The 26090-nt window shown below is 38.2% G+C and overlaps 5 protein-coding genes and 1 pseudogene across 8 annotated transcripts; 5 read left to right on the top strand and 1 right to left on the bottom strand.

The window, feature by feature from the left end:
• The first annotated feature begins 3823 nt into the window (after positions 1–3823).
• LOC133717250 (uncharacterized) lies at positions 3824–9114 on the top strand. Its single transcript, XM_062143938.1, has 17 exons — positions 3824–3969; positions 4059–4150; positions 4254–4292; positions 4410–4463; positions 4738–4812; positions 4916–4981; positions 5136–5178; positions 5871–5916; positions 6542–6635; positions 6726–6778; positions 6875–6959; positions 7052–7154; positions 7232–7324; positions 7825–7891; positions 8076–8142; positions 8244–8297; positions 8658–9114. The coding sequence occupies exons 1-17, from the start codon at positions 3894–3896 to the stop codon at positions 8796–8798; spliced, it is 1248 nt and encodes a 415-aa protein (XP_061999922.1). The 5' UTR covers positions 3824–3893; the 3' UTR covers positions 8799–9114.
• Positions 9115–9324: 210 nt separating this feature from the next.
• Positions 9325–11480, bottom strand: LOC133742518 (exopolygalacturonase-like). Its single transcript, XM_062170235.1, has 4 exons — positions 11343–11480; positions 10931–11245; positions 9819–10334; positions 9325–9687 (listed from the first exon to the last, which is right to left on the bottom strand). Exons 1-4 carry the CDS (start codon positions 11478–11480, stop codon positions 9325–9327), a joined length of 1332 nt encoding a protein of 443 aa, XP_062026219.1.
• Positions 11481–14380: 2900 nt separating this feature from the next.
• LOC133727215 (peroxidase 72-like) lies at positions 14381–16267 on the top strand. Its single transcript, XM_062154830.1, has 4 exons — positions 14381–14910; positions 15001–15192; positions 15280–15445; positions 15730–16267. Exons 1-4 carry the CDS (start codon positions 14680–14682, stop codon positions 16143–16145), a joined length of 1005 nt encoding a protein of 334 aa, XP_062010814.1. The 5' UTR covers positions 14381–14679; the 3' UTR covers positions 16146–16267.
• Positions 16268–16863: 596 nt separating this feature from the next.
• On the top strand, positions 16864–18372 carry LOC133727461 (peroxidase 72-like; annotated as a pseudogene).
• An 850-nt stretch (positions 18373–19222) lies between these two features.
• Positions 19223–21171, top strand: LOC133727214 (uncharacterized). Its single transcript, XM_062154829.1, has 2 exons — positions 19223–19933; positions 20933–21171. Exon 1 carries the CDS (start codon positions 19381–19383, stop codon positions 19930–19932), a length of 552 nt encoding a protein of 183 aa, XP_062010813.1. The 5' UTR covers positions 19223–19380; the 3' UTR covers position 19933; positions 20933–21171.
• A 549-nt stretch (positions 21172–21720) lies between these two features.
• LOC133717226 (folate transporter 1, chloroplastic) lies at positions 21721–26079 on the top strand. 4 transcript variants are annotated; one of them, XM_062143914.1, is made up of 11 exons: positions 21721–22051; positions 22144–22220; positions 22499–22592; positions 23076–23169; positions 23516–23589; positions 24244–24354; positions 25026–25097; positions 25196–25216; positions 25428–25495; positions 25859–25952; positions 26033–26079. In XM_062143914.1, the coding sequence occupies exons 1-11, from the start codon at positions 21854–21856 to the stop codon at positions 26063–26065; spliced, it is 936 nt and encodes a 311-aa protein (XP_061999898.1). In that variant the 5' UTR covers positions 21721–21853; the 3' UTR covers positions 26066–26079. The 4 variants fall into 4 exon arrangements, with proteins under 4 accessions (XP_061999898.1, XP_061999891.1, XP_061999915.1 ...); XM_062143907.1 differs by having other exon boundaries at positions 24241–24354; XM_062143931.1 differs by having other exon boundaries at positions 25859–26079.
• Positions 26080–26090: the final 11 nt, after the last annotated feature.

The raw sequence follows: 26090 nt of genomic DNA, 5'->3' as shown, positions 1-26090 counted from the left end.
GTTGAAACAAACCACCACAACAGAGAGCAAGCTTCGGTTATCAAAGAGGTGTACCTGAAACCAAGCTTCGGTTTCGGCGAAGGTGCGAGGGAGACGACGACCAGCAAAGACGACCAGCAAAACCTGATGAGGTTATCGCCGGGCTCCGATCCATAGAGACGTCAAAAAGCCCAGATTGATGGGGTTTTGCTGAAGAGGAAAAGCAATCAGAGACTACAGTGAAATTAACGCACAATAAAGAAGGGAATTACCAATATGCTTACCGGAGAGAGCTTCGACTTCCGGCGAAGTATCGAGGGAGACGAGACCACCGACTGGGGACTGAGGTCAAAGAGAGAGGGAGAGGTCGAGACTGGGGACTGAGGTCGAAGCGTGATCAAGACAGAGGTCAGAGAGAGAGGGAAAGGTCGAGACTCGGGGTCGGGGCTAAGGTCGAATCGCGATCGGGACGAGTCTGAGACTGAGAGAGAGAGAGAGAGGAGTCGATATTCAATAGTCTGAGTGAGAGAGGCGGAATGAGATTTTTAGGTTTTTAGGGTTTCCGATTCAACATATACAGTGCGATACGGTTTTTTGCTATTCGGTGCGGGTTTTTTAGGCTTCGGTTCGGGTATCGGTGCGGTTTTTTTCGGTTTTCGGTTTTCGGTTTCGCGAGCCCACCCCTACTGATGATAGTCTGCTTTTTGGTAAAGCAAACTCTGCTGATTGTAATCACATAAAAGAGGCGTTGGAGGATTATGCATTGGCGTCGGGTCTACAAATTAATTTTGCTAAGAGCAGCATTGTTTTCAGTAAGAAAGTCCCTGAGGATGATAAACTGGCTATTGCAGCTTTGTTCGGTGTAATGATAGAAGGAAAGCACGAGAAGTACTTAGGGCTACCCACTTATTTGGGTAGACAGAAGACGGAGTCTTTTGCCTATATCAAAGAGCGACTGAGTAAGAAACTCGCTGGTTGGCAAGGTAAGCTCCTTAGTGGAGCTGGAAATGACTTATTGATTAGGGTGGTGGCGCAGTCTCTCCCATCCTACTCCATGATTTGTTTCATGCTTCCTAAAGATTTCTGTGATTCTTTGCATCAAATGTGTGCTAGATTTTGGTGGGGTAGTAAGGATGAAAATCGGAAAATTCATTGGTTGTCTTGGGAGAAGCTTTGCTTGCCTAAAGGTGAAGGTGGAATGGGTTTTCAAGATTTGTATGCTCACAATCTGGCATTACTTGCTAAGCAAGGCTGGCGCATAATCAAGAATCCGAATTTTCTAGTGAGTCGTTTGTACAAAGCACAATACTTTCCTAATACCTCTTTTTTACAGGCTCCGAGACCACGTTCTCCTTCTGCTTGCTGGCGTGGGATTTTTGGCGCTATTGAGGTTATAAGGAAGGGTATACGGTGGCAGATAGGGGATGGTTCTTCTGTTCAAATCTGGGAGGATCCATGGATCCCACGGCCTCACCTTTTCAGGCTTTTACGGTTACAGGATGTACCTCACTCTCAGGTTAGTGAGTTGATTCGGAATGGGGAGTGGGACAGAGATTTGGTGCAGACTATTTTCAATCCTGAAGATGCCTTGTTAGTTCTTTCTTTGCCTTTAAGTAACCATAGGGTGGTTGATCGAGTTATCTGGCATTATGATCCTAAAGGTCGATTTACGACTAAAAGTGCATATCATTTGGCTTTTGGCTCACTACATTCTGCTTTGGTAGAGGCCTCTAGTTCATCTGAACCTTCTAACTTTTGGAAGTGTGTTTGGACTACAAAGGTACCTGGAAAGGACAAAGTGCATGCATGGAAGGTTTGTCAATCCATTTTACCTACCTTATCTCAGCTTCGTGGTAAGAGAGTGCCTTTGGTGGGTGGTTGCTATTTCTGTAATGAGGAAGAGAGTCTATCGCGCATATTATGGCGGAATGCCCTTTTGTATGGGATTTGTTCATGATGGTGCCCTCGTTGCATGGGGTGCTCTCGATAATGTCCTCGGATTCACTATTGCTTTGGCTGAAGGCATGTAATTCTTCCCTTTCTCGTGAGAACTTTTCTCTTCTATTGATCCTACTTTGGTCAGTGTGGAAAGAGAGGAATAAGAGAGTATGGAACAACAAATTTCATTCCATCTCTCAGGTGTACTTTCAAGCTATGAATCTTGTTCAGTTGATGAAATCGTCTTTCCCTGTTAAAACTCTGAGAGCAACTCCAACAGCTTCCCCATATTTTGATTTTTCTCCACTTTAGGGAAAAATGAGTCTCTTTTGCTCCAACAGATTCCCTATAACTATCCCTATTTTAGGGAAAGTGAGGAAAGAGAAAACCAAATTCCCTATATTTACAGCAATCTCTAAAATTTTAAGGAAGAATATGGAGATTTTAGAGATTGTTGTAAAATAGGGAATCTGTTGGAGTTGGAGAAGAAAAAGATGCTAAAGCTTTAACTTTTGCTTCCTTATTATACAGAAATTATAGAGAAGCTGTTGGAGTTGCTCTGAGAGCAGGGCGTCGTTCTAGACCGTGGACTCCTCCTCCAGCAGGTTGGCTTAAAGTTAATATGGATGGCGTTTATGATGCAGTTGCTCACAGGGGTGGTATGGGGGTAGTGGTCCGGGATGCTGAGGGCCGGATTGTTGCTGGGGCTTGTGCCAGGATAGGTGTAGCTCTCTCCGCTGCTTTGGTTGAAGCTTTTGCTGGGCGGCTTACCTGTAGTTTGGTGGAGCAGTTTAGTTTGGCTCCGGTTGTGTTTGAAACCGACTGCCTTCAGCTAGTTAATGTCATTCAAGCTGATGGGGAAGATACTTCGGAGTTTGGTAGGTTGGCAGATGATATCTCTCATGCTCTTTCTATCTTTCAGAATTGCAGCTTTACTCATGTAGGTAGGGAAGCTAATGTATTAGCTCATAAGCTGGCCAAGTGTGCTCTAGGCACAGGTTTGGCTCTCTCGTGGTGTGGATCTGTTCCCATAATACTGGAGGAACTCCTCTGTACCTAATGTAATTCTCTTGGTTTCATTAATATAGTCGGTCGTCTTGCGCTAAAAAAAAAAAAATCAACCAAAATGTTACACAAAAAGTAAAGTAGTAAATTAATGACATAATTTATTTCATATCTAATTTACAAAATAAACATGTGTGTATGTAACATACTATTCTGGCTTTCGTCATCCGGCTTCGGGTTTAATTAAAAAAAAAAACATGTGAGTATGTATCATCTTAACAATACCATTGAAAATGAGCTTAATTAGCTAGAATGATTAAAGCTTTCAGAGCTATATTGATAAAAATAAATAGGGTTTAATTAAAAAAAAAAACATGTGAGTATGTATCATCTTAACAATACCATTGAAAATGAGCTTAATTAGCTAGAATGATTAAAGCTTTCAGAGCTATATTGATAAAAATAAATAAAAAATTATTAGATGAGAGAGGATGATAGTGGGAAGATAGGTCTAAGACAAAATGGATCAGTGTCACCTATTGAGAGTTTTTTTTTTTTTTTTTGTGAAGAGCTTCTTCATTTTTTGAGTGAGAAAGAATCCATTAAAATCTCTTGGGGAGTGGTTGGATTGTTTTTTAGTTTTGATATGTATAAAAAACACTATAAAATCCTCCAAAATCTAGCATTTAATAAAATATTTAAAAATTTGTATACTTTTGAATATTTGCAAATTTGAATGGATAATTTTAAATCTTAATTAAATACATCAAGATTTGAAAGGATGGTTTAAAATCTCAATTGAATACCCATAAACTTTTAAAATACAAAAAAATCTTGTAGACTCTTTTAAATGAATACACACCCCTTAATTAAACTAAATTATTCTATAATATGTGACGGGCGTGGGTCTCTTATTCTAATATGAACCGGGTCTTTCTTCACCTCGTCGCCGGTCACTGAGAGTCACTACAATGCTGACCCTGCGACGTCGTTTCACCTCGCCTTCTTCGTGTTCCTCACATCGCATTCTCTCCGCACTAGCTACAGGTCCGTTCTCATTCCCTCATATTTCCGATAATCCACGGCGGCCTCGCCGTTCCTTCACTCACATAGCCTTCCGATTCTTCTCTTTTCAGTTCTCGTGTTAAACGCTCTTCCGGCCGCCTCGGTTTTGGCGCCGAGATCCAACTGCTATGCCTTCGATAACTCTAGCCGCCTCGTCGATTTTGTATCCTTTCGGAAACGATTGGTTTAGCTTAATAGTTAGTAATGCTTCAAAGTTTGGGATTTGATTTTGTTTCAAGTTGTTTTTCTCTTAAGTTTATGATCAGAGTAGCTGGATTGGACATCATTTTGAGTATGAGCGGACGGTAATTTCAGTGTTTTTCATTATATTTAGTGTAATAATTTTCCTCTGGAAGTTTGAGTGTAATTATCAATGTAATCCAGAAGCAAAAAGGTGTGAATTGTAGTTCGTTTCGATGCAGGATGCCGACTTGGTGGTTCGATTTTGCAAAGATGTGGAGAGCAGATCACAAACGGTAGTCCATTACATGTTCTCAAGTACTTTTTTTTAAAATTTTCTTTCAATTTTATTTCATTGTTTTAGTGATTGTATTGCTTAGTACACATGAATACGAGACGTTGCGAAATGCTTCATGTAATTGTCCAGTTAATCATAGTTTTAATAAGCTTTAAAGCTGCGTCTGCATTTGGTATAAAGTTGCCACATGCACCAAAAATGATTCTTTTTTGAGTTGGTAAGCGGACATTTGGATGTTTTTATTTGTGTACTGAATGCTCCTTGTGATGCAGGGGTATGTTGATTTTGGTCGATTTGACAAGTTCAACCACTTTGTTTCTGGTTCAGGGCATGTAGACTTTGTTCAAGTGAGTTTTCTGGTTTCAAACTCTTCAACATGTCTATTCATGTAGACTTTCAAGTGAATAGGAAATTGTATTGTCATAGCTATATCAGTTACTTGATGTGTAGGGGTTTTACAATGGTGACCTGGTGAATTGTGAACGAAGTTATGATAAAATGGGGCGAACAGCTCAGGTTGGTTTATGCTGGAAAAACTATTCCCCCTTCAACACCCTGATTTTATTTCCTAAGAGGTGAACATTTGAAAGGGGATTATTTGTTTAGCAATCCCGGCTATTGTACTTCTCTCATTATCTTTTTTTATTTCTTCTTCCTTCTATAAACTCAGGTAAACGTTATATGTGGAAATTGTTTAAATGGACAATGCACAGGTTTGTGAACCTTTCATTTCAAAGTTAATGTGCAGTTGTTCTTTATACTAGGAATTGATATAGTCCCTTGTTATTTACACTAGGAATTGATATGGTCCTTTCAAATACATGGAGAAATGTACTCTTGCCAATGGTTGAACTCTGTTTTTGGTTAAAAGCTCAATAGATAATACTAGAGAAGTCTACGGATACCATTAACAAATTGGAGCCCTTGTGTTCAAATGGATGCTTACAAGAAAGGTGGAGAGAACTAGAAGTTTAGGTGAATTGGGAGAGGGGAAAGAAGCTAAGTGAACAGGAATGAAATATAACTATATAAGACATGACAGGAAGAGTTTCTTACTATTTCAGCAGAATGAGGAAAGCATCTGAGTGTTTAGGAATAACATATAAGATGTGACTGGAAATAGTTTCAGACACTTTCAACAGAACGGGGAACAGTTTCTTCAAAGTTTCATTAAGAAAGAAGACTAGAGAGGCATAGGAAGCAAGCAATAGGGAAGATGAAACTCCTCATAAATTTTACAAACCTCTGTTTTTTATACATTAAACCATTAACAGGAGTTTAGGTTTCACTGCCACACCCTTTCTCCAAAAGCTTCTCTCCTACAATTTTGCTGCTCCTTAAATTGCATCTATGAGTACCATCAATTCTGTATTGCAGTAAGTCAGACTGGTTATTACTTTTTCAGGTGGACTTGGGTGCATCTGCAACATCACATATGAGTCTACTTGCAGGTCTTTTAAATAGAACCTTGAAATTCTACTTTGTGTTGCATTACAATTTCTCAAATCAGCTAAAGAAAAATAAACAAAGCTCTCTGCCATTCCGTCTACGGTCTGATCTTTGGAGTTACTTTCTGAAGACAAATAGGGTGGAATATGAAGTCCCTCTTAAATTGAATCATGAGAGCTTTGTGTGCAGAAAGCCGTAAAGTTACTGGAACATAGTATGGTTAATGCAAAGTGAAATATAGCACCAAGTTATTCAATACATGTTGCATGCTATCAGCATAGGAGCTTTCCAGGGTGAAAACACCCGTGTGTCTTAACAACCAAGATATTCTTTTGTCCTTTTCTATAGAATTTTAAGGATGGCATATTGTGTGTTGTATACAGTGTAATAAACATTGTTGTCCAATTTCATTTTAGTTTAATAATTTGGGATTAGATTATCAGAGCTAGGTTGCCCATCAAGTCTTTTGTTTAGTACCACTAGAAACTCTTGCATTTAATTCAATAATTACTGGGTTTATGATGCGTCTTACACACGGAGAGGGTTATAAGTTAAATATTTCCAACATTAACTTATTATGAGAGAATCATATTTCCACAATTCTAATGCTATTTCTACATGTTGCAGAGTCTTCCTTGAACTTGCGATTCCATGCGAGAAACCAGGTCCTCGAGTCTTTAAGGGATTCACTGTTGGTTTCCACCCCCGGTCATGGGAACTTGTAAGAATCTTTTTGGTTCTTACTGATGCAAATTAGCTTGCATGTAAGCCTAAATTGTTTACTGAAGAATCAGTTTTCTTGAACTTGCAGGTTTATGATGGCATGACTCAATTGGGCTTTGAAAAGCCTCACCATGAATTTAGGCATGCAATTTACCATGAGTTGCTTTGCTTCATTTATTCTGCCCCAACCGAAAATATACTGTCCATCAGATAACCAATGAAGTTTGCATTTTGCAGCTTCGGGACTCAACAAATACATGTAACCCTTTATATGACTGCAATTGCTTCCCAGTCCACTTTGGTGCAAAAACCTATTGTCAAGGTACTTAACTTACACTTTGATGCATGAGAGGCCTTTCAGTATTGAATAATTTGGTCTAAGTTCATCGCCTTCGTTTGATGTAACAATTGCAGGTCTTACCAGAAAATGGCCTGGAGGTTAGGTTATCAGGGTCAGGAGTAACAGGGAGCCCTCCTACAACTTTGTCACCCACAATGTTGAATATTGATTGGAGATGTAGGGTTATTCTTTACTGCAGTGCGTACTGATATCCTTTATGATAAATGTTCTAAATATCTAATCTCAATTTTCAGGTAAAAGAACTCGTGATACTCCATATGAAGTTAATGTGACTATCCCAATCGAGGGTTATGAGCCTGTCCAGTTTATTCTTGCCAAAATGTGTGGTAAGCTTATATTGCTGTCACTGAGGATCTTCCCTCTGTTTCAAATCATGAAGGGGCACCCTAAACCCTAAAATGGATAATACCATGTTACATTAATGCATATACTGTTATCTTTTGAATTCGTGATTCCATCCTCAGGGCCTTTTAAGCTCCATGGCTCTGCCTGGCCAGTACTTATCTGGGTCTGCCTTTTTGTTTCAACCAATCTTAGTAGAATAAGTTTTGGAGATGTAATGTAGTATGTCATGTTAAAGCAATTCTTCTTACTGCATCTTGCTGGTGAAATGTGATATTGACAGACTAGGAATGAGTCCCTAGATAATGACATCTACTCTTTCAGGAATCATTAGGGTCAAGTTAAATGGTCAATAAGGGAAGGTGGAAACATGGTCTTTATCTGTTGGAGTATGGTTTGAAATAATATTAACTGAAAGACTGCTCTACTTCAATTTAGCTCCATTTTCAATTAAAACCATAGCTTGTTTCGTTCAATTTTGCAGAATATAGGCAGGATCAAGATGGCGACAGTACAAAAGGATGGGCTATATTTGGAGTGTTGTCCTGCATGTAAGGCAGTTCCTACACTGAATATATACATGTCATGTACATGTCCTGGATGTGTGGTACCTGATACTGATAGCATTGATTTAACTCCATTCAATATTATAAATGAAGTACCCGATTAATGTAAATGTTATATCATTGTACCTTTTATCTGAAGCTTGATGTTTGAATGAATCGATTGGATCAGATTCATTGTGTCATCAACTCTGTTTTGTTGTGGAGGGTTTATTTACAAGACTCAAGTTATGGGAAAGGTAGGCAGTTTTCTGTTACCTTCAAAGTTTTTTTTCAGCTTTTTAAAATACTCTCACTTTTTCCATGGCTCTATAATCTCTCTCTATTTGATCATGTGCAGCGTGGTATTGATGCATTGCCTGGCATGACAATTGTATCTGCTTGCTTAGAAACTGTGAGTATACATTACCAACATAATTTACATAGCAAGTACTAGTGATTATTGCCTTATGGCTTGTATATTACCTAATTGCTTATGGATGCGAGATTAATGAGCTTAAGTTGGCTCATCATAGACATGTTGGGCATCCTTACCTGTAGTTGTACCTAAGAGATCAGCATATAAATTCTATATCATATTTCTTGAAATTGCAAGATGGAAATTCTTTCGACGAGGCTCCAATCCTTGGACAAATTAACCTTGCCAGGCAAGGGGAACTGAGCTCCAGTCAGGACCCAATTCTGTAGCAATCTGCAATAGGGTTTGGCACATCATATCTAGATTTTCTAATGGTGTTTTGGGATACAAATATAGGTGAGTGGAGCAGGGCAAAGCTACAGCCGAGCAGAAGATCTTAATAGTTCCTTTGCCAGTGAAGCTTCTTGGGAACACCCTCCTGCTTCTTATCAAGGAACGCAGAGGCCAGCAACTGAAAGAAAATATGGTGCAATTTGAGTTGTGACAGTGAATTTCAGCCAACTTGTACTAGTATGACATGCGAGGGTTTTCAAGTTCTAGAATCTGTTTGTCTTTCCGAAACGAAATCTCATAGCACGATGATGTAAGGTATGTTGTAATATCAAGTTACCAACTGAAATCAATGCATACTCCTATTTGGTCGTTCCTTGGTAATGTGAAACTTGGTTCGGCAACTTGGTGAGCTGTTAGCAAATGTTTTGACTTGTAATTCACTGAATACAAGATAACAATCTATAGTAATTTTCAATTGTCATACAATCTGGTATGGCATGTAACGTTGCCAGTTTGTAAATCAGATCGAGTTGTATACGAGATTTCATAACATCATATGACATATAACTCAAATTATTCCTCCATAATCAAATTATTTGATGTAATTTACACAGAGAAACGACATGGTTCGATACTATTCTATTGCATGTGATCAGAGAACATGGTAGTGGTTCGTATCTGCAGTGTGGCTAAAAAGAAGGAGTAGGCTTAGGTGAAGCTATCCAAGTTACTATATAGGATCCTCTATTTCGCCGTCAGGGGATACCTGCACCGTGTTTAGATTCCAGGAGGGGTTCTGTAGACCATAAGCTCTGCCTTCTAAGTTATCATACTCTATTTCATTGTAAGCAGCTACTCGCGGTGTATCCAATTTAGATGTGGGCTTTTGTAGGCCGTAAGCTCTGCCTTCTACATTATTGCACAATGAAACCGCCGGTCCTCCAGGTCCTCGGAAGGTTAGGTCAATGTCCTTCAGCTCGATATTTTGGCAAGGTTTACTTCGGCTGCATTTGAGAATAATTGCTTCCTTTGTAGCGGAAGTGCCTCTAATGCCATTAAACTTTACATCACTAATCTGAACTTCGGAGGATGACTGCACACACATGAAATAGTTTATCCAAAAGTTGTAATCAAAGTTTTAACAGTCAAGTAAAACTGATTTTGCTCAGAAGGCGCAAAATGACTCTACATCGAAGGAGTCGAACAACATGTATAGTTACGAACCTGTGTATTACAACCACCACCAGGGCAATATTCTTGATCAATAATGATGGGATTCTCCACATTATCCATTTCAATGTTCTCAAAGGCAACACGTGATACAGTTCCAGGTTTAGAATCCACAGCCCATGTTTTGATTCTCACACCATTTTGAGTACTCTCAAATCTGCAGTTAGATACATACATGTCATTAACGGAGTCACCATCACCTCTGCCGAGACTTCCAATGCTAATTCCATGGCCTGGACCGCACTGGACACCGGTGACATTGATGTATTGTGATCCGGGGAGGACGGAGACACAATCGTCACCGGTGGATATCTGCGAGTCTACGATATAGATGTTCTGTGAGGTGCCAATGTGGATTCCATCGGTGTTGGGACTCTCATCGGGAGCTGATATCTTGACGTTGCGAATAAGTACGTCCTTGCATGCAAAAAGATTGATGTGGGTGTTTTTGCTGTTGATCGATGTTATGTTGCTTATGTAACCTTTGGTGACAAAATCCAACCGCAGTGTCTAAACAAGATGAACAAACAATCATTAAAAATAACATAAATGTTAAAATCACAAGTAAACAAACATATAGCAATCACATTATCAACAAGTACTGCTGACATCAGCGTTTTTGTCATCCATAATTTGAAGTAATGCTCGAGGTACCATATTAATGTATACCAAGACATTTGCGCAAATGGATCTCATAAGCAGCTAGTTGAACCAAGGCCCGCCCCTGAGTATTTGCTCAAGTTTTCTCATCCTAAGGGATCATTTGTGGGACTTACTTTTTGATCACTTATCAGCGTCTTGACCGTTCAATTCTTAGGACTCTATGAATAGATCACTTACGCAAATTGTCATCCAAAATTGATGACCGTTAAGTTATCAAACTAGATTAAATCAATGAACGAACCAAATACTGAACCATTCATGTTTATAATTGTAAATCACAATTATGAATGGCTTAACAATTATCAATTTAGTTGAAAATATGTAGAAGTAATTTACTCAAATAGACCTAAAAACTAAACGGTTGAGATATAGATATGTGATGAGCCCCCAATATGCAAAAAGAATAAGGAAACATTGAAGCCAGCAGTGTAAGAAGCACTTACAGCAGGGAGTTGCTTGCAACGGCCTGGGTTTTTTAGGCAGTCATTATATCCCCAACCATCGGCTCCGAGGCCATCTAGGGTTCCACCACCACTAATGTTCAAGCCGTCAACGTATTGTATGGTGATCCAATGGTCAATATCAATGAAATCTTTGACCTCCTTAGAAGCCTGTAGGGTACCCTGAATTTCAAACTCCATTGGTCCCTTGCATCGACCTTTAAGAACCACCGGAGCCACCACAAATGTGCCTCTTGGAAACAGCACCATACCTCCTCCAATGTTCTGACAAGCTCCATTCCATGCATTAATGAAGGCCTAGAAATTAAACAAAAAAAAAAAAATCCCATAAACAATCGAATTACCTCATCATCTTTATCTCTTGGATTAAAAATAAGATTGTCGTTAGTATTACCTTGCTGTTATCTGTTCTTCCATCTCCACGAGCACCGTAATTTGTCACATCAAAAACCCTTCTCTGAGCATGAACTAGGGTAAGGGATACAAGCAACGACACTAAGCAAGCGCATTGGATGAAAAAGCTTAAGCCCATTTTTAGTGTTTGATTCAAGTTTATTATGTACATTGTTGTTAGGGTTTATATAGAAAATGAATGATGAGATTTTTTTTAATCCATAATCAAAGGAAGGTAAATTTTTATGACAAAAGAACGTTATTGAACTAATATGATGAAGATATTTAAATACATTCCAATCTTGTTAATATATTCTTCCGTATTAGATTGGTTTTGTAATTTATTTATTAATTAATATTTTTTTTTTTTGCATGACTGGAGTCCGCATGGACTAATGTGGATCTGATTATTGTGTATATACTGTAGAGTAATAATGTGTATTTGTAGGTGTCAATCTCAAATTAATTATCCAAAAATAATAGGAAAAAGCTAAAATTACGCTTTTTTTTTGTTAGAAGAAGAAAAAGAACAAAAATTACGCACTTGTATCTTGACAAAAAAGGGAAAATCGGAATATTAGATTGATTAATTGGTCAATGCGGCCATATTTTGATGGTAATTACTTAATATATGTGCAATTACTTAATATATGTGCATATGGTGCACCATATGCAAATTAGATTTATTAATTGGTCAGTACTGCCGTACTTTAATGGTAATTGGTTAATATATATTATATGGCCGGTGCACCATAGTAGTCAAATCAGGAACACGTAGCATTCGAGACCACATGATAATAATCCCAACCGGCATCAAACTCCACCATCAATCTTTTGATTCTTTTCCAACAATGTGGTAAATAGGTAGCTCCAAGCCTTAACCACAGTATTAGAGGAAAAGTCGGTTTTATTGACAGAATAATCAATATTTCGAATTTACAATCATCAATGACAACAGAGAGGAACTAGGAACTTGTTCTTGGGGGCCAAGCAAATATACAAATTTAGATCCTAATTCATAGTTAGTTTGTTTGATATTTATTGAAGAAAGAATTGAAGTCTAAGATAATAGACTATAAAGGAAGGGATGCAAACATAATCATTATATAGAAGAAAATAAAGGAAATTAATCAACTCAAAAATTTCGCTCTTAATTACCATATAAAATTATTAAATGACAATTGATTTTTAAAAATTCTATATTGGGATGAACCTATTCTCATTACTAAATTTACTCTTGTATATTACATTAGGAGGGGCCATTATAAAATTAATGATTTTGTTTAATTGTTTATACATTTTTCTAAGACCGTATAAGAAATTTGCAAACAAAATTTTTGGGGGTGGACATTTATGGCCCTCAAAGAGTTCCGCCACTAATGACAGACATTTCAATGATTAACAATCAATTTTTCAAATTGCATGTATACAGCTTTTCCTAAATGATTTTTTCATACCGGGAAGCGAATTAAAGTGTAAAATTGAGTTGAGCAAGGAAAATAGAATTCACTCATCAGAACAAGGCAGATTGGTCAAGCTGGGTATATAATTAAAGAAAGAAAAAGAAAAATATTCCTATAGGAATAAACGATCGAGCTATATGCTGATATGATGCTCATGGCTCTCTCTCTTTTTTGGGCTAGTGAAGAATATGAGACAAAAGGAGCAGTTCTCCAACCCTGCCTAGCCTATAGCCCTATACTATATTTCTTTGTAACATTATTAGATAACCACATATTAACCTACTATTCCCCAGGAAAATGCTATAGATTAGTTAAATCTCACTTTTTCTGGACACCTGTTTCAGATGAACAGAACCTCTATTTTATATACTGAAGATTAAAGAAAATCAAATACCTAAATTCTTAGTTAAATCTCACTTTTTCTATATGCCCAGTCATGATAATTCTTAAGTGGGGGTTTCCCACCATGTGGCTTTAGGGCCAACCAATCGGAAGAAAGAAAATTTTCTTTTTTTTCTGAAACTGCCCCTGCTCCATAAAGTGTAATATCCAAAACACTCCCCCTGCTGGATAGTGATTGGTCCGCCCCACCACATGGCCGTGCGGTTGCCCCACGCAAGATTTTCTCTTATATACTATTATCATAGATCCTGAAGTCAAAAAGCCACACTGATAAAGCTTGAGGATTAATGCAAAGTGATGTCTATATCAGGGTTAGGGACTTAGGGTATAGAGAATCAAATACCAAAAACCTAATTAGTTTGATGATATTTATCTCTATAATTGTTGAAGATCGAGGTCTAAATTCAAAACCCTTTCAGGAAAAAAGAAAAAAGAAAGGGGGAAGAGAATCAAATGCCAATCCATGAATATTAGGGTACAGAAAAAGACGTACATACAGTGCTTTGATATTGACAGTCAATGAGATCAATGGATATCCATTGAAAGTCAGTGTGATTGAACATAACAAAATAAAACTTTGGTCAGAGGAGGAAGGAAAAATGATGAAAGTTTCAAACTCAGTTACTATATCAGAAACTTTTGAGTCATCTACGCGTTGTTCCTATAGCTCTTATCAACAGAGCAGGTGAAGCTACTCCTACTATCCTCATTTTATTATCATCTGTAAAGGATCAAGAACATTTCCAGGTTTGACCAGTTCTTGTCTCATATGGAATGGTGAAACTTCTTCAACTTTTTTTTTTTTGACAAGATGAAACTTCTTCAACTTAAGAGTTGAGAAGGACCATGTGTTATTACTCGAGATTTTTAATCCCAACAATTTACTAATTTTAAGCAAAGGGTTTGTCATGAACAGTACCTAAAGACGCAAAAGCTAAGTGGAATGGAACAAAAGAGGTTTCAACATGTTTCACTTTACTCTTGCTTGCTAGCATGCATGTTAGTTCTAATTGGCTTTTTGAGAAACCAAGATCTAGGTGGGATTGATCTTCTAATTAATTTACCTAATTAAGGTCCACTAGATTACAATTGTTTCCATGACAAGAAAACCTGGTCTACAACCCACAAAGGTTTGCTTCACTATAACCAGCTTAGAGTTAATTCCCAATTGGTCCCAACTAATCATCTGCTTTAAGATGAGTTATTCATGATGAACGTGCTAGTCAGCCCAAAGCTTCAAAGCTGTTAAGCTGGACACCAACTCCTTAGTAAAGCTATACCAACTCCAGCTTTTTTGTTCCTCACTTTCCTTCATTGTGTACAAAGTCTCCTCTATAAATACCTCCAACACAACCTATCAATTATCAAAGCAAAGTCTTCCAAATTTTTTCCCACCTTCACAATCTCAAGTCTTCTTCTCTAGTGGTCTGACTAGCCTTGAAGTGAGGGTCTAGAATTAATTAACAGAACACTATGGCCAAGTCTTTGCTCTTCTTTCTAGCTCTTTCTCTCCTTGCCTTTGCTCCACTTGGTTTCTGTCACAACAATTACAATTATGGTGGCTATCTCTACCCACAGTTCTATGACCACTCTTGTCCCAAAGCTCAACAGATTGTGCAGTCCATTGTTGCTAAGGCTGTTGCAAGAGAAGCAAGAATGGCGGCTTCTTTGCTTAGGCTGCACTTCCATGACTGCTTTGTAAAGGTCTCCATCTAAATCATATCCCGTAGCTCTAATTTTAGCATGAGCATTATAGATGTGGGACTTAAAAACCACTTGTTGTTAATGTTGCAGGGTTGTGATGGATCAATCCTTTTGGACAGTAGCAAGAACATAATCACCGAGAAGAGGTCTAACCCGAATCTGAATTCAATCCGAGGGTTTGAAGTAATTGATGAGATCAAATCTGCGATAGAGAAGGAGTGTCCCAGCACTGTGTCTTGTGCTGACATTGTGGCTCTAGCTGCTAGAGACTCCACTGTTTTAGTAAGTGCTAACTAGCTATATTGGCTTAACTAAATGGCCTAAAGCCCTAAAGTCACAATCTGACCATGAAGTTGTTGCATTTTGCAGGCTGGAGGACCACACTGGGAAGTCCCACTAGGAAGAAGAGACTCTAGAGTCGCGAGTTTAAGCGGCTCCAACAATGAAATCCCTGCTCCAAACAACACATTCCAAACCATTCTCACCAAGTTCAAGAGGCAAAAGCTTAACATTGTTGATCTTGTTGCACTATCTGGTAAGATTGCCTACATAACATTTATTTATGTCCCAAAGTGGTGAACAAATAGGTGATAGTTAATGGGCACCATAATTATTCTCCATTATAATGAAGATTTCACTATTCAATAATGATGCCCGAAAATAATTGTCACAGTACCCATAGATATCACTATTCAATATATATATATATATATATATATTTTTTTTTTTCGAATATTGTTGCTTCTCAAAAATGAAGCTTTCGAGGATATTAAAGAATTTTTTGACCTAAATTTTATCTTTGTGACATCTGATATACAGGAAGTCACACTATTGGAAATGCCAGGTGCACCACTTTTAGACAGAGACTTTACAACCAAACAGGAAGAGGGCTTGCTGACTTCACTCTTGACCAGTCATATGCTGCCAGTTTGAGGAACAATTGCCCAAGATCTGGTGGAGACCAAAACCTGTTCTTCCTGGACTTTGTGAGCCCAACAAAGTTTGACAACAGCTACTTCAAGAACTTATTGGCTAACAAGGGCCTGCTTAACTCTGACCAAGTTCTTGTTACAAAGAGTGAAGTAGCCAAGCAATTGGTTCAGCAATATGCAGTGAACAACCAGCTTTTCCTTGACCAATTTGCCAAGTCCATGATTAAGATGGGGAATCTTTCACCAATTACAGGTTCAAGGGGAGAGATCAGAAAGAATTGCAGGAAGGTCAACTACTCTTGATTAGACTGTGATTTCTGGGTCACTAGAAGTTGACATGTAGTACATGATGATCATCATGGGGTGTTCTATTACCTTCTCTATGTTTTTGAAGTTCTTGTTTATAGTGTTTAGCTTTTATATCAGCCAGAGATGTACTCTTCTTTGGTTATTCTCATTAATAAAAGTATCGTCTATTTTCGAAAAGAAAAACTTGCTCTTTGGTATCTTTACACACTGAGTCATCAATTTTAGGTTCATGATGTTGGAGAAATGAGAATAGACTCCCACATTGAAAAAATCTAAGCTGTACGGAACACAATACAAGTTCTTGGACATCTCACCTATAGCCAATTGGTTTTGGCATGAGTTGGATGCTCAGATTTCTTCACATAATAGACACAATTTAACTATAATGAAATTTTTCCTATGTCAAGTATACTTTGATTGTAAACTAAAATGCTTCTATGATCAGCTTAGCTTATACCTTGTAACTAATTTTCTGATTTCAACTCATAATCATGATGAACTAGTTAGCCCAAAGCTTGAAAGCTACATACCAACTCCAACATTCTCTTGTCTTTTGGAAGCTACCAACTCTAGCTTTTTTGTTCCTCACCTCTCCATATTTCTCTACAAAGTCTCTTCTATAAATAATTAAATACACATAAACCACCCAAGAACTCACAATTTCAAGTCTTCTTAATTGTCTTGAAGTGAGAATACTAATACCACTAAATTTATGGCTCACAGTAACCTGCTCTTCTTTCTAGCTCCTTTTTTCCTCTCATATGCTCCTTGTAACCTTGTTTATGTCAAAAAGAACTTGGCGGTCTCGACCCACACTTCTATGACGACACTTGCCCACAAGCTCAAGAGATTGTAAAGTTCGTAGTTGCCGAGGCTGCTGCAATAGATGGAAGAATGCCTGCTTCTTTGCTCAGGCTGCATTTCCATGACTGCTTTGTACAGGTCCCTAGTTAAACTTATGCCGAAATCACTGTAATGCACATAAGCTAAGCTGTATTAACATCATTGAATGAAGCACTTAAGAATCACTTGTACATTGCTAATGTTGCAGGGTTGTGATGAATCAGTTCTGTTGAACAGTACTGACAGATTCATCACCGAGCAGAATTCCATCCCGAACTATAAATCAATTCGATGGTTGGAAGTAATCGATGAGATCAAATCTGCATTAGAGGAAGAGTGCCCCAACACAGTGTCCTGTGCTGACATTTTGGCTATGGTTGCTTAATACTCGGTTTATGTAGTAAGTTCTAGCTAGTGGGGTATAAGGTGTACTCATAAGCCTAAACTCACAAGCTGATCAATAATTTGTTGCATTTTATAGGCTGGAGGACCAAACTGGGAAGTTCCATTAGGAAGAAGAGATTCTCTAGGTGCCAGTTTGGGTGGTAATAGTTATTACATCCCTTCTCCAAACGACACTCTCAAAACCATCTACTATAAGTTCAAGAAGCAAAACCTTAACATTGTTGATCTAGTTGCATTATCCGGTAACTTTACCAATATAACAATAATTTTTGTCCAAGTGTCCAACACCATCCAATAAAGTAGACATGTCAGAACAGATCCGATATGGAGCGGATAAACCTAAATCCACATTGGTCTGGAAAATATATATATATGGATCAGCTCAAATTTATGCTTGTTCTGTTAACTTATTGCTTCAATCCTTTAGCTTTATAATTAAGCTCACTGCTCCCACCATGACAAAGTTGTTCGCTTACCACTATTTTCTAAATGCTTAAGCTGTTAGAAAACCGACGCGTAATTGCTATGTATAATATATGCACACTAACGTTCAACTGATGTGCAGGAAGCCACACTATTGGACTTGCGCGATGCGTCTCTTTCAGGCAGAGACTTTACAACAAAACAGGAAAGGGGCTTCCTATTGAGGACTCATATGCCAAAAAACTGAGAAGCCAATGCCCGGAATCTGGCGGAGACCAGAAGCTGTTCTACTTGGACTTTACCAGCCCAGCAAAGTTTGACAACTACTACTTCAAGAACTTGGTGTATAACAGGGGCCTGCTAGGCTCTGACCAAGAGCTTTTGACACAAAGTGAAGAAGCAATGCAATTGGTGCAGAAATATGCAGAGAACAATGAGGCTTTCTTTGATCAATATGCCAAGTCCATTGTGATGTACCCCATCGATCTTTTCACCACTTATTGGGTCAGTGGGAGAGATCAGACAGAATCGCAGGAAGATCAACTCTTAATTATCACTATATGTGATTCTCTGGATACAATTCTGGACTCCACAATATATGGATGTATCTATTGGCCTAATATTGGTATGTAATGATTTCTCTAATGCCATATTAGAACATTATGAATAATCCTTGCGAAACAAGTAACAGGGGTAGCTTAGGGGGTGTATTCAATTTAAGAGTTTGTGGGATTATTTGTATTTCAAAAGGCTATGGGTAATCAATTAAGATTTAAAATTTTTTGATATTCAATCAAGACTTTAAAATATCGGTTCAAATTTGGTGGTATTCAAAAGTTTGTCGACTTTTTATTACATGCTTGATTCTGTAGGATTCTAGGGTGTTTGGTATAAATACTAAACCCTATTAGAAATCCACTCATTAGACGTGAAATTTTAACCTTTTTTCTTTTCTTTTTCTCTTGTTCTGAAGATGAAATGATGTCAACAACAGAAGACGAACTGACCTTAACAAGAAGTGACCTCAACGTTTCACTGTTCTCGGATAACCAAGTGGACTTGAAGGGTTATAGTGTTTGGTCTAAGCAGGACTAATACCTCCACGGCATCAACATTAGAGTTCGAATCTTGTTACTCATTTATAACAAAAGAATATGCTGTAGATCATCTTAATCAGAGATTACCAAAGCTAGCTTAGATGGTAAGAAAAACGTTAACAAAGGTGATGGTTAGAAAAAAAAATCATGAGTTCGAAAAAAAGGAAAAAAAAAAACTATCTCGACAATTCATGTACCAGGCCCAAGATATGGATTTCGGCCCACCATCATATTTCACTTCTCTTCATCTTCTTCAAGCCCAACTTAAGCCTCCCCCATAGGGTTTATGCCTCTGCAAAGCTCCAGAGGTCACTTCCAGCACACCACTCTCTCTCTCTCTCTCTCTCTCTCTCTCTCTCTCTTTCTCACCTTCAAAGCCATGAACACACCAACCTTATGATCCTCCCACCACCACAATGCCCAGATAACACTCTGTTAATTACAATCCCAACCCCAACAAAATGAGATATTTACGATTCATTTCCCCACATCTTTCTCGAATTCACAAAACCCTCCCCCAGAACCCTAATCTCCACTCAAGACCCTATCTTTCTTCCCACTTCGCCGCCACTTACACCACCGCCGCCGCGCCGGAGAAGGTCTCGGCGATCGCGGACGAGATCTCGGGGCTCACTCTGCTCGAGGTCTCGGACCTGACGGAGGTGCTGAGAGAGAAACTGGGGATAAAGGAGATGCCGGCGATGATGATGATGATGCCGGGGATGGGAATCGGCGGGCTCCGGGGCGGTGGCAAGGGCGGCGGCGCGGCGGCGGGGAAGGCGGAGGAGAAGAAGGAGAAGACGGCGTTCGACGTGAAGCTTGATTCTTTTGATGCGGCGGCGAAGATTAAAGTGATTAAGGAGGTGAGGACGTTTACGGCGTTGGGGTTGAAGGAGGCTAAGGACTTGGTGGAGAAGGCCCCTACGCTGTTGAAGAAGGGGGTTACGAAGGAGGAGGCGGAGTCGATTGTGGCGAAGATGAAGGAAGTTGGTGCTGTAGTTTCGATGGAGTGAGGTAATTTGTGCTCTTGTCACTGTGAATTTGAATTTGATTTGATTCTGGGCTGTGTATTGTAGTGTGTGTAGCTTAGTTGATGAGTTTGGCAGTAATAGCTATAAAATGTGAAAAACTTTCAATCGAAGTTACTCAAAGTACTTTTCAGTGAGTAAAAGAGTTGGAAATGCTAACCTAGCAATGGAAGCTTAACAATTTCTGTTGTAGAATTTCACATTGATAAAAACCTTCACTAGCGCGGTAGATTGTCTTATGTAAAGGCCACTATATTGCTAGGCAGTATGGAGTTTGAATTTTACTTGTTATCGACAATTCCCTAGTAGCGTTGATTAGTATCTAGGCTTTGTAGCTTGATGTTGGTAGGTATGAGGTCGAGAATGCCATAAGAGGAATAAGCAGTACATCTGGTTTTGTTTAAAGGCAAGGACGGAACCAGGATTGTAAAAGAAGGTGGGCCGAATCAAACTAAGTTATGTATTTAAAGGAAAAAACAAATTCACTAATCAGTTTTATGACAAATTCACTAATCAGAATAGAAGAAAATGAATTAGAGATGAGAGAGAGAGAGGGAAAGGCCTTTAGGTGATATTGGCGAAAGACTATTATATAACCTGTACCCTGCATATATTTCTCTCAAAAATGGGGTGGGCTGCAGCACACCTCAGCCACCCCCGGTTCTGTGCCTGTTTATAGGCATGATGGGTAGTGGCCGATTACTAATGGCAATGTGAGGTACAAATCTGCAACATTTGCAATGATTGTAAAATGCATGGATGTGATGTTCTGCGGCAGCACGCTGAAATGTGTGTGCAGCTGGGCAATACGTCATTTTACATGCTTACTGGTATCACATAAGCACCCACCGTATTGGTCAATGTTTTTTGGCTATGATCTTTCATAGCACTCATTATCGTTCTTTGTTACTAAAGCCTTTTTTCTTGTCGCAAGGCAGTAATGCAACTACAATCATTAATGTTGGGTTTATATGTTTTGGTGTAGACTCACGAGGCGGAGAGACATAAAGAAGCGCAACGCACTAGCCTCAAGGATTGTTAAAATGTAGAGTAGCAAGTGGTGGTTCATCACACTGGTGACATAGTCTACTAGATGAGTAGATGTTCTGGAGATCAAAATTTGTTTCTTGATGATGCAAAGCATTTATTGAACTGTTTTGCTTGTCTTTCATTGTACTAGAATAACACACAGTATGAGCAAAGTTTTGTTAGCTGTTTCATACATTTGAGTATTTTCTTCTCACTCGATGACCGTCAGCAATTGATTTTTGTAGAGTTAAAATTTTGATAAGAGGTCAGAATGTTGAACCATACAATGTGTACTCTGCATGTTTGTTCAAAAGCATGTATAAACTTGAAAGGACAGTGCTTAGAGGATTGGAAGTTAGGTCTCTGTTTCTTTTGTAGTCTCATCAAAATAGTACTGTTGGAATGGCTTGGTTGCAGTCAATAATATTCACAGGGTGACTAAAGATTCGAGTCCCCCAACCTTGGACTCTGGATGATTAATCATATATAGTGAATAAGCAACTTTAGGCAACATGACCACTCTTGATTTACTGATTATTGTGAATTCACCACCACACCTGGACAGCCATCATCAAAATCTAGTTAACCACTATTTTCACATCATGGTTTGGTTACCACCAAATCTCAGAGGTTAAATTTCACTATCAAGTGACATGCAAAATTACAACTCAAATACGGCGCCGTTTTAGTGGACTAAAAATATACTTGGACCCTGCAGAGTGAACAAAACGGTTTAGAGTGCTACATAGCTCAATATTAGTATTTACTAGTTGAAGAGCTCGCCTTTTTTCAATTTGAAATGCAGAAGAAAACCTCTGCTGATCGCCCTAACCTAACCACACCACCATCCCCTTGACACCGCCGCTCCGAAATCCAAATGTCGTCGTCGTCGTCGCCGCCGCAGTGGCAGTGGGAAAACGCCACCGCCGGCGCCGTCGCCGGCTTCGCAACCGTTGCCGCTATGCATCCCCTCGACGTCGTCCGCACCAGGTTTCAAGTCAACGACGGCCGAATCTCCAATCTTCCGACTTACAAGAACACGGCGAACGCTATCTTCACCATTGCTCGATTGGAGGTAAAGTTGGATCCTTAGCTTTCACCTCCTGTAAAATTAAATTCCCTAGGGTTTTTGATGATTTACTGCTTCGGTGTTGCTTTGTGTTTCAGGGACTGAGAGGACTCTATGCAGGTTTCTCTCCTGCTGTGATTGGCTCCACTGTTTCCTGGGGTTTATATTTCTTCTTGTAAGTAACAATGTACTGTTTTTCTTATGCAATTTCTGATATATAATCATACGGTAGCAAAGATCACCTTAGTTTAGTAAGTTCATTTCGATTTTTTTTCGCTAGAAAAATGTCTATGCTATGAAGTATGTAGTTATATTAGAAATTTATGAGGGCTTTAGCGTACATGCCTTAAGATCAAGTACAAATTTCGGTTTTTTACGTGATAAATGCTTGTTAGAAAAGAATACATGTGTGCTGTTCTGTTGAGAATGAACCGAAAGCTCTGCGCTTTGTAGCTATGGAAGAGCCAAACAGAGGTATTCTAAAAACGGGGATGAGAAGCTGAGTCCTGGTCTTCATCTTGCTTCTGCAGCAGAAGCTGGTGCTCTGGTGAGTCTGCAGACTTCAAATAACTTTGCCAGAATGAAATTTTAGTTTTGTTCTTCTGAAAAGTTTGATCAAATCCTGGTTGCCTATTTATCCTACATCTGCCAAGTGGCGCCCATAGTCTGTAACCCTTGGTATCTAGCAATGTGAAGTCAAGGGACTTGCTGTCGAGAGTGTTCGGGAGAGATTTTGAAATCAAATTGTTTTGTCAAATTCTTTAGTTTTTTTCTAACTACCTATCTGATTAAGTAAAAAAGAACTTGAATATTTCAAACTCTTAATTGGAAGGTTAGCACCTTCCTGAATATTGTTGCTTTTGGAACATTTTTTCTGAAAATGATACTATTTGATTTTGCTTCGAGCTAAGATTGACAAGTTTTTGGATGAGTAGCACACCATTTTCTGTTTCCTTTTAATATTTGGGAAGGTAGACATAGGTTTGCCTCGTGGTACCTATAGATGATAGCAAACTTGTGGTTTTGTCAGGTTTCTTTGTGCACAAATCCTATTTGGCTTGTAAAAACAAGACTGCAGCTTCAGACTCCTCTCCATCAAACACGCCCTTATTCTGGTTTTTATGGTCCGCTTCACATCTCACCTTAACTTGATGTCTGCAATGTCTGGTTCTTTGTTTGGCTCGCTTGATATATCAGAGATTTCTTATTTGTTTTAGCAGTTAGATTGTGCTGAAGATAAACCATAGTAATGTATGACTTCTAGAATTTGAAGATAGCTATTTTGTAAGATGGAATAGGTTCCAAACATTAAGAAATTTTCTTTTCAATTTCACCACAGCATGGGCTGTGGGTTTCTAGAACATCTGCTAAATAAACTGTGTCTGTTAGAGATATTTTATTCTTTGTGCTCATGTTCGTAGTTTCTATTTCTTGTTTATAAACCACAAAATGTCTTTATTTCTATTTCAGATGCCTTGAGAACCATAATGAGAGAGGAAGGATTTGCTGCACTGTATAAGGGTCTTGGTCCTAGTCTTTTTCTGGTACGTTGTTGTCTACCAGCTTATTGTATTCCTCTATAACTGTTCGTTTTTGTTTCCTTGCAAAAATGTACATTAATCAAGATTCGTAAATAAGGACTGTATTCCTTTTGAAGATTTTGGATATTTAGCAAAGAGTAAAAGTGTCTTTTTCTTTTTCTTTGACTATGATTCCTCGGTCTGGAAGTTCCTTTGAAGAAATATTAGATCATCTCAATATAAACAACTGATTGATAAAAAAAAAGGGTTTTCACAATCATTTATAGGAAAGTCTTTTACATAGGATTTTAGGTTCCCTAGTCTTTTCCCACAGATACCTAACTGCCTTTGTGTACAGCCTTGTGAGCATTACTTTATGTAATAGCATATTGGGTTGTGTTGTCATGTAAAGATTATAAAGAATTATGGTCGAGTCAATTTATGCAAAAGAAATTAATGAAACATGTGAAGAAGTTGTAATTGTATAGATTGGTAATAAAAGGTTAATATTGAGGGTATCCAGAAGACATCTTTATTCACACTGCTGAGCAGATGGAAGGAAATGCTTCTGGAGATTCTTGTGCACTTACTGAATGTGAAGATTGTGCTGATAGTATGTACACACATCAATCTTACTTTACAATCTGCAACTTAAAGGTTTTCGTATTGTTTCAGCAGGTCTCCCATGGTGCTATTCAATTCACTGCATATGAAGAACTCCGTAAAGTTATTGTTGACTTGAAGTCTAAACAAGGCACAAATAATTCTGGAAGTTCGGATACTGTATTGGTATTTCTCTATCGATATACTTGTTGTTCTGTATGAAATAGGCCCTTTAAAATTCTCTAGATCTGTGTGCTCTAGAATTATATATTTTGATTGCCATTTCATAAAGACTTTAATATAGAGGTCCTTTTTGGCTGTTTGTTAAATATGTCTAGTCACTGGTTAGTATTCACTGCACCGGTTGAAGAAATCCCAACTTGTGGTGTACAAATTTGTGTATATCTGTTTATGCACTTGTAAATGTGGTCAATTGGGGAAGACTAGGAATCAGATTACTGTGTGTCTCTTCTGCTCAGGATACCTGTTTACCGTTCAAAACATGCTGATTGTGCCATGTGATTTATGATTATTCTGGAAGAAGTGTACTACAAACTTAAAAAATGGAAATCTGTGTTATCAATTCCACCATCTTTGAATTTCTTTTCTTCTATTTTTATGAATATGGAACTTCTGTTTTATTTTTTTATAGTACTTGAAGAATTGGAATATTATGATTTATTAAGTTTCTTTCTATTACTTTTTTTTTTTGCCAGCTACTGTTATTTAAATCATTCATTTGTTGGATATTGCTTTTGGTTCCTTCTAATTGAGTTTAAGGGTCTGCATATTGGATGGAGAGTTGGAGACTCAATTGGCAAATTAACTAGCTTCTTATACTCTGGCTTTTCGTGCAGAATTCACTTGACTATGCAGCCTTAGGGGCATCATCGAAAGTCGCTGCCATTCTTCTATCATATCCATTCCAGGTGGGCATATATTATTTGCATTCCTTTATAGTTTTTGTAGGTGGTCGTTTTATTTGTTACTTATCACTAATGCAGTTATGTTGATTTTTCCCCCCCAGGTTATACGATCTCGATTGCAGGTATATCTATAAATTATTTTAATATTTGTCTTTTTATATGGTCTCAGTTGATAGTTCCTTGTCTGAGGTTTTATTAATCACGATCAATTCATGAAGATTGCTAAACCTTTCAGCATAACTTCTGCAGTAGCCCCTTGTCAATCTGTTTGTTTCATAGGTTTTGCTGTTACTTTATTGATGATTTGAACTTTATGATATCTTGTTTTTCCAGCAACGACCTAGTTCTGAGGGAATTCCAAGATATATGGATAGCTGGCATGTAATAAGGGAAACAGCACGGTAAGAATGAAATTCAGCCTTGATATGTCGTAGATATTGTCAGAGAAAAAGAGTAACCAACATAGAAAACCAGCTTTCTAGCATATGCCTCTTGTTAAGGAAATGGAATTTCTTTTTCTAACATCTGATTGAATTACTAATGAATGCAAAGAGAGACTATTGAGCTATAAACCTGTAGTTGTTATAGTTGCAACATGACGTTCACTAGTTGAAGTCCCATGTTGTTAATATCAGATATTTGGGATCACTCTTCAGTTAAAAAGTTCTTTTGAGACTTTAAGTTGCTGTTATTCCATTCCTATTCATTCCTTTTTATTATCTTTAGGATGCTAACTTCTTTCTTTTCTCTGCTGGGTCATGCAGGTTTGAGGGTGTTCGAGGCTTCTACAGGGGAATTACACCAAACCTTCTAAAAAATGTTCCTGCTGCTTCAATAACATTTATTGTATATGAAAATGTACTGAAATTTCTAAAATAGCTAAAAGGAATGAGTAGGTTTTTTCTCTTGGTTCTGAATCATGTGTATTCTTTTTACAGAAACATTATTTGAGGTTGAAAATGTGGGAATGAAAAAAGTATTGGAAGGTGTTCTGGG

This window comes from Rosa rugosa, chromosome 1 (assembly GCF_958449725.1).
Source record: "Rosa rugosa chromosome 1, drRosRugo1.1, whole genome shotgun sequence".
NCBI classification, from domain to species: domain Eukaryota; kingdom Viridiplantae; phylum Streptophyta; class Magnoliopsida; order Rosales; family Rosaceae; genus Rosa; species Rosa rugosa.
The sequence above is the reverse complement of the archived record's forward strand: the minus strand, read 5'-3'. Positions and strand labels throughout refer to the sequence as shown.

Bases quoted from the DNA above. Each gene is read 5' to 3' on its own strand.
- LOC133717250 (XM_062143938.1), top strand. From the start codon at position 3,894: ATGCTGACCCTGCGACGTCGTTTCACCTCGCCTTCTTCGTGTTCCTCA. The intron at 5,179-5,870 runs GTTTGTGAACCT...TTACTTTTTCAG, and splicing joins TTTAAATGGACAATGCACAG to GTGGACTTGGGTGCATCTGC. The intron at 8,143-8,243 runs GTAGGCAGTTTT...GATCATGTGCAG, and splicing joins AGACTCAAGTTATGGGAAAG to CGTGGTATTGATGCATTGCC.
- LOC133742518 (XM_062170235.1), bottom strand. From the start codon at position 11,480: ATGGGCTTAAGCTTTTTCATCCAATGCGCTTGCTTAGTGTCGTTGCTT. The intron at 11,246-11,342 runs GTAATACTAACG...TTTAATTTCTAG, and splicing joins GAAGAACAGATAACAGCAAG to GCCTTCATTAATGCATGGAA. The intron at 10,335-10,930 runs GTAAGTGCTTCT...CATCTTGTTTAG, and splicing joins GTTGCAAGCAACTCCCTGCT to ACACTGCGGTTGGATTTTGT.
- LOC133727215 (XM_062154830.1), top strand. From the start codon at position 14,680: ATGGCCAAGTCTTTGCTCTTCTTTCTAGCTCTTTCTCTCCTTGCCTTT. The intron at 15,193-15,279 runs GTAAGTGCTAAC...TGCATTTTGCAG, and splicing joins CTAGAGACTCCACTGTTTTA to GCTGGAGGACCACACTGGGA. The intron at 15,446-15,729 runs GTAAGATTGCCT...TCTGATATACAG, and splicing joins TGATCTTGTTGCACTATCTG to GAAGTCACACTATTGGAAAT.
- LOC133727214 (XM_062154829.1), top strand. From the start codon at position 19,381: ATGAGATATTTACGATTCATTTCCCCACATCTTTCTCGAATTCACAAA.
- LOC133717226 (XM_062143907.1), top strand. From the start codon at position 21,854: ATGTCGTCGTCGTCGTCGCCGCCGCAGTGGCAGTGGGAAAACGCCACC. The intron at 24,355-25,025 runs GTATTTCTCTAT...CTTTTCGTGCAG, and splicing joins GAAGTTCGGATACTGTATTG to AATTCACTTGACTATGCAGC. The intron at 25,496-25,858 runs GTAAGAATGAAA...TGGGTCATGCAG, and splicing joins GTAATAAGGGAAACAGCACG to GTTTGAGGGTGTTCGAGGCT.